Genomic DNA, 7,163 nt, shown 5'->3' on the forward strand with positions numbered 1-7,163 from the left:
CGTGAAAGCTGATGTTTATGTCATCTGGATTGACTGAATTGAAGATGGTATTTGAATTTCCACCGAAGTTCCAACGGTAGGTGGAAGAGTAGACAATTTAGCCCACCTCCATGAACCAGACCGTGGTATTCGTTTGGAACTAATTGGTTTGGTTGCCATTCGATTTTCGGATATTGCCACGGCGCAATGCTGGTGCTGACCCGCGAATGATAGCATAGTGTGTTTGATTTAAACATTTAATTTATTTCTGTACACATAAATACACAAATTGCAAAGGATTAACATTAATTTAATTAACTAATCAACCCTACCAAACTAGAACTGTTCTTCCCGATTCGAGCTAGAGTTACTCCTCTGAATTCTGGAAGATCTCGAAAAGTTACATATTTACATGATTTTTGTTTTGTTTGCTTAAATAACATTACAGATCTCCTTTCACACACAGTTTTGAGTGGAAGAGTGTGGGAATAACAATTAACTAACAACAGGCTTCACATCATCGTAATAACCATTGATGTTGATAACATGCAGGAACTCGGAAATTTCCTTTTGATACCCATGGTCGTACATCTTGTTCCCCAGGAAGATGGTATACTTGATCAGCTTCTCAAAGTCCAGCTCGTCCTCCAGAATCTGTCGGTAGCGTGGATGTACGTAGTACTGCATGCCGTTTGTCCCTGCTACCGGTGGTTCCTGCAAGCGCCACTCCTTCGAACGCAGATGACGATAGAACCGAAGCACAACGCGAAAGATCTGCTCGATATTGTTATAAAACTCGATGCTCCGTCTGTTTAGCAGACAGAGAAAGATTACCCGCTTCAGATACGTGCGGTGCTTTCGGAAGAGATCTTCCATCGTTTCGGTACAATCTTGTAGATCCTCACGAAACGCTTCCCAAGATGCGTGCAGCGCACTGCTCGTGATGTAGTTCTTCAGTGCGTTCACCAGATGGGAAAGTTTGTGCCGGATAAGCTGTACACGTGCGTACTGCGGTGAATGGAGCAAAGGTTTTCCCAGCCGCTTGCTAGCTTCCTTCAACAGCTGAAACGAGTCCTCCAGCACGTAGCTAACCCGGCGCACCTTCACCAAATACTTGAACACGTTCGTGTACTGTTCGATCGTTTCCATAGAGAAGATCAGGTTGAGGGGCCACTCGACACGATAGCTAAGATTTAGCATGCTAAACACATTCGGCGAATAGAGATCAAACTTTTCCGGCACCTGGCACACGATAAACGATAGCCGATTGGCGTTTTGATCGGTCCCAGCATTGCTCGAGTACAGTGCACCGTCCAGTATCGAGTGAAGTGTCTGATAGTTCAGCAGCTCCTCCGGAGTTCGTACCGCTTCCAAACGATTAAACAAATTGTCACAGATGTGGGTCGAAAATTCACCATCCATCAGAAGGAAATAGTTGCGCAGACTTTCGAAATGTCCCAGTATATCCAGATCGTACAGATACATCTTCAATATCTCATTGTTCACTATCTCCATGTGGGCTTTCAGCGGTATTACCAACGAGTACTGCAGGAAGCGCGTAATGGTAAGCACATCCACGCTGTTTAATTCGTTTTCCAGTGCCCTAGCCTCAGAATTCCTTTCCATTTCGGACTCATCCGAGGAAGGTATGGCCAAGCGACAAAAGTTGGCACTTTGCTTCTTCATTGCAAGGACGAATTCACGGTAAATTTCGTCGTCTTCTTCATCCTCGAATTGTGCGGCTTGTGTCCCAACCACCGCCGAAACCGGTACTAAACTATTGCAAGCGTTCGTTCCTTCCCTTCGTTCCAATGGTTTTGCTCTGCTAAAATCAAACCCACCATCGAGACCATCTTCCGGTTCTCCGGTCGCTTTCATCGCACTGGCCGGTGTTTCCAGTGCCAGCGCACCAGTATCCGGTATTCCAAAGCGCCTGTCAATAGCAAACCTTTCCGCAGCATCAGCCGCTGCCAGTACGTCCAGCTTCAGCACATTCCCTTTCTGTGTGACGGGATTGGCATTAACATCCTGCTGCAATTCGTGCTCAGATCCTGTATTCATTACCACCGAGGGACTCGTCGATTCATCGATCGTATCACTATCGACCGACATTGGTGAGGCGGGAAAGTTTTCCACTCCAGTTGCGATATTAAACTCCGACTCTAAAATTCTGCGACGGTTTCTAGCGCGGTCCGAATCAAGATTCAAGTACATCGTGGGCTTTTGATTCGGATCGCGCCTGGTCGTTCCATCCGGTGCGGCATTATCGGTAAGCAAATTATACTCCTGACTCATAATCTTACGCCGATTTTTTTGCAGTTCCGTCAGCTCTTGCACAACCCCTTCGCCGACCAACGGTACGGAAGCTTCCTCTTCCCGGTTCGTGTAATCACTGATCAGAATGCGTTCCCGATTTTTGCGCCGTTCTGCCAACCGGTTGCAATTAACATCCATCCCGGTTCCGTTTTCGGGTGGAGCAATTTCGAACTCTTGCGACAATATTTTTAGTTTGTTACGTTGTGCCTCGGTTAGCTTGCGTAACCCGGCACTTCCCGTTGCTACTACAAGCTGCTCCACGTTAGCGTTAGCATGATCCTCATTGAGAAACACACCCACCGTAGAGCCCAACACTTTCGCCCGGTTTCTTTCCCCTTCGCTCATTGCAATCTCCTCCGTAGGAACGTTTGAGTTAATTCGATCACTCTCCAGCATTGTTGACGCTGGGTCGAGCTTTGGAACTATCGGACCCTCAACCACCGTACAGTCGTGATCTTCCGCTCCGGACGTTGAAAGATCACCCTTGGCAGCCGAACTGCTACAGCTGCTCGTACTGTCCGCACCGTACGGGGAAGAATCCACACTCAGCGATGGTGATTTCTGCGCATCCTCATAGATGGAAACGCTTGCCGTACTGGCACGGCTTTCACGGCAACTCTGGAACGGTGGTTCTTCACTCGCACCATCCGTACCGTCCGCAGTGATCGTAACGACCGGTACAATGCTCAGTTCCACCGTGGCGGCTTGCAACCCATCCAGCTTTGCGTCCATCATGGTGTTTAGTACCGTGTACTTCTTTACACGATCCGTCAGCACCAGATTTTCACGCAACAGTTGCTTATTTTCCATTTCGAGCCGATCCTGCTCTAGCTGCAACTCTTCTTGCAGTTCTTTCCGCTTAGCCATGAGCTTATTCTCACGTATCTCGTTCAGCTGTTCCAACAAGTCTTCCATCTGCTTTTGCTTTCGTCGCTTCTGTTCCTGTGCTTCCGTTTCCTGCTCCACCCGCCACTGGTCCATGTACGTGCGGAAGTTTTCCTCGACCAGGCGATAAAATTCGACCCGTTCGTTCTGTTTCATTTCGTACAGTTCGCGCACGGAAACGGCTGGTCCGCAGAGTTGCCGTGCTTGTGCAACGTAGCGTAACCATTTTGTGCGTAGCTTTGTGATTTCGTCAAAGGACAAGCAAACGTTCAGCTCGGGATGACGGAGAGTGAATAAGGGATGCTATAAGAAAACAGAAGTTTTTTTTTCATTATTATTTTTTGTGTCAATCAATAAGGCGATGGAGAATAAAATTCAATTGCATTACCATTATTGATGGGTCAAAAACTAATATTTTTTTTAGTAAAAGAAACCAAAAATAAAGACTCATAAATTGGTTGACTAAGCTAACACCTTACCAATGGTCGGAAAGCTCTCAGCAGCATGACGTACTTTCCGCACAGCAGAATGTCCTCATCGTACCCCTTCAGAAAGCCGGGCACACTCTTTCGCCGGATAAAATACGCCTTGTCGAAGAAATGTTTCGTATTCGATCGGTAGTGATCGACGAAAAACACAAACAGCTCGCCGGACGGATCGTGCAGCTGTCCGTGAAATAACCATCGTTGAAAGATGGCAAAATATTCGAGACAGCAGCGTCTCAGCGTAGCCAGCAGGAAAACGCTTACACTCGGTTGCGTTATCTGGATCAGCTCACGGTACAGATGATCGAGCAGTAGCGAACCGGTCGGAAACTCGCGATCACTTTCATTGCCCGGATGCAGGCTGCACAGTTTCGCCATCGAGAGCAGCTGTTCGTTTGCCGGTGATAGCATTTGCAGCAGCTGCAGCAACGATTCACCCGTGTAGCTGTACACGAGCACACGGTAACAGCACAGGAAGTTTTCCACACTTTCGCAGAATGCTTTAAATACGAAGCCCTCCATAATGAGCTCGAGCGTGTAGGGGTTTTTTCTCGTCATCATCAGTAACCGCCGGAAGCAGGTACCGATCACTAGCGCTTGATCGATAAACGATTGAATCGATTCAATTTTTACATCTTCAATGGTAATGTTGGCAAGCGCCTGAAAACGATTACTTTCATCGAACTGGAACAGGCTGGAACTGACGCCGGCTGGAAGCATATCAGACGTTATTAATTTTTATTCCTATTCCTACCACTGCCATCATTATTCACTTACTGATGAGAAATTTAATGTCGCGTATAAAATTTAAACGGGAGACAATTTTAATCTCTGCAAGCTTACGTCCCAGCGCATTTTCTTGTGCAACATTAAGCCGAAACAGCGCACCGGGACATTCGGAAGCGAATGGTTTCTCTCCCGGTATGTAGCGCTGGCCAAGGTTTTCCCAGTTCATGCCGAAAATTAACGATTCCTCTTCTATCGCCTTCTCTCGCTTGCCGGCGGGAACAATTTCGAAATTTGTAAACAGCTCGTAAGGTTCCCGGTTTGTCTGTCGGATCGCTCTAAGCAGATTGTAACGAAACGGACCCTGATAGTGGCCCAGACTAGCCATTTTGTCGCTAAAATAGGAACACTCCACCGGAAGCGGATCCTTCCGATCCGCTTCATTGGCAATGATGTTGGCAATGTTTGTGGTAAATACGTCGTGCGTAGCACGAAACAAATATGGATTAGCTTTCTCATCATAGCAGCCGCTTAGTAATCGCTCATCCATCCGGAAGTCTTCGGAACGGAAGATCGGATAAGGTCCGTAACGTGCAGCCGGCATCTTACTGTGGCCGAAAAAAGGTGTCTGCAAAAAGGATTATAAAGGTTAGAGGCTACACATTGTTCTTCACAGCGCCGCAAGTTTACCTCCGCAAAGATATCACTGCAATCAGTAGAGCCATTTTTTAATAACAGTAAAAACTGCAATATTTCCCGTTCCGTATCATGCAGCTCGGGACAGTCGTCGGATTGTAACGTGCGGATCTGATCCAACAACCGCCCAAAACGTTCACAGCGCTCGATTTGATATCGATACCGTGACGTTATTTGCATCTCAAAATGATGGCATTCCAACATTGAAAGGGGATCCGACGGTATACATTCCGCCACACTGGCAGCCACAGGCTGAACGACTGCACCGGAAGATGCATCTGGTTTACCGAGCAGTATTCCAAATGCTCGTGATTTACACTTTTTCGCCATCTTTACGTCCACCGGCGTACGATACTGTTGCCCGATCGATTCGACCAGCTCGTCAACGAGCCGGTACACACTATCGGAATGCATTTTAGCATTTGTCTTGCACTGGAAAAATCAATATTCTAACCCGTTCGTTCGCGGTGCTTTGTTGTTGTTTGCCTTCGGACCTTGGCATCACAAATAAAGTTTTTTATTTCTTTTTCTATTCGTCCCAGCTGTCAAATCGATCGTTCTGATTTGGTTGCGTTTATAACGTGCAGTCAAACACTACAGTTCGATGAATCGGTACAAAGTTTCGAACATGCGTACGGTTTTCGAACTCGAAAAATTAAATTTCTATTCAACCGCACATTACCACGTGTTGCATGGATGAAAATGATTTGTACGGCAATTTTGCCGTTAAACCAATGTCTATGAGCAATATCTTTACAGAAGAGAGAAAATTTCAACGGGTTTTATTCTACAAAGTCTATTTGAAACATTAATGTCTAAATTTGATATCTAACTATAATGTAAAATCTATGTCGATATCTGGGTGTAATGATATTTTAATAAATGTACATAATTCGTGTAAAAAAATTAACAATATGATAACGCAGAAATGTAATTAGTAAAACAATTTACAGCTAGCTCTTTAAAGAACCATATTAACGTATTTATTTAATTAAATTTCCTTTAAATAACAACAAAAAGCAGCATCGATTTATGTTCCGTGCGCAAAAGGGAGCAGGTGTAACAATTTTAATCTAATTTGCTACTTCTACATTAATTGAATGAAAAAATTAAATTTGTTCTTCACACAAATCATCCTCTATACCACCTGCACGTACAGTGTTGTGTGTACAAGCTTGACACAGCCCGTTCCAACGGGGATACGGACGGTTGGTAAGATAATTTTATTAACATTCAACCGCTGCAGCGTATGGCTTCGATTGCGCAAAATTGCCACAGCATTGCAGCAGTAATGGTTGGCCGGCCGGAGGTTGTCATTCCGTCCCGGTGTCTGCACCAGAGTAATGCGATCACCGGCCCCCGGTAGACGCCAAGCCCACCGCCCAGATAGTGAGGTTGGCCATAAATCGAGTTGAACCTTGGAAGAAAATTCACTTGAAAGGCACGGTCGCCTTGCCAATGCTCAGTACTCCGCTTCGGAGGCAGCGGATTAGCAGCGTTCCTGGGTATTTGTGGACATTGTGGCGATACGGGCCCCCCGTTCGAGGTCAGTTCAATTGGCGTCGTGTTAGTAAGGAGCACCAAAACGCAGCATAAATGCCGCAACGCGTCTGGACGCCATTCCAGCTTTTAGTGGCGCGTTGCAGTGAGCTCCGGTGGAAAAGTGGCCAACAGTGTCAGCCATACTACAGTATTGCAGTAGACTCGCGAGCTGATGCCCGAATTACTTGGCTGAACTTTTCCCTCCCGCGAGTCTTCATCATCGGGAATGTCTACCCCGAGTGCCTTTCGTTTCGGTTCGTATCGAAAAACGGAACCGTCTTCGCTCTTATAGCTCCCAGCACACATGCTCATTCTCTGGTACAGACTCTCGCTCCCTCTTCTTCTCTTCTATTAGCCCGATTCTATGCTCCTGACGCACAACACTTTCTCCTTTCTGGCCGGTTGGGTGCCTTTATTTTTTTTTTTTTTTTGGTTGTTGTTTCGCATTGACGTGCTTTCTTTGCTGATTGGAAACACCATTTACCTAACAATCAACAAGTTCTCCACTGGAGAATAGAGTTATTCCCTCCCTCG

General features: G+C 46.2%; 1 protein-coding gene across 1 annotated transcript; it reads right to left on the reverse strand.

Moving 5' to 3' along the window:
* Positions 1–222: 222 nt before the first annotated feature.
* LOC125772092 (gamma-tubulin complex component 6) lies at positions 223–5,826 on the reverse strand. Its single transcript, XM_049443450.1, has 4 exons — positions 5,082–5,826; positions 4,443–5,019; positions 3,660–4,375; positions 223–3,483 (listed from the first exon to the last, which is right to left on the reverse strand). Exons 1-4 carry the CDS (start codon positions 5,499–5,501, stop codon positions 475–477), a joined length of 4,722 nt encoding a protein of 1,573 aa, XP_049299407.1. The 5' UTR covers positions 5,502–5,826; the 3' UTR covers positions 223–474.
* Between the last annotated feature and the right edge of the window lie 1,337 nt (positions 5,827–7,163).

The sequence above is a fragment of the Anopheles funestus genome, chromosome 3RL (assembly GCF_943734845.2).
Source record: "Anopheles funestus chromosome 3RL, idAnoFuneDA-416_04, whole genome shotgun sequence".
In the NCBI taxonomy this organism is placed as follows: domain Eukaryota; kingdom Metazoa; phylum Arthropoda; class Insecta; order Diptera; family Culicidae; genus Anopheles; species Anopheles funestus.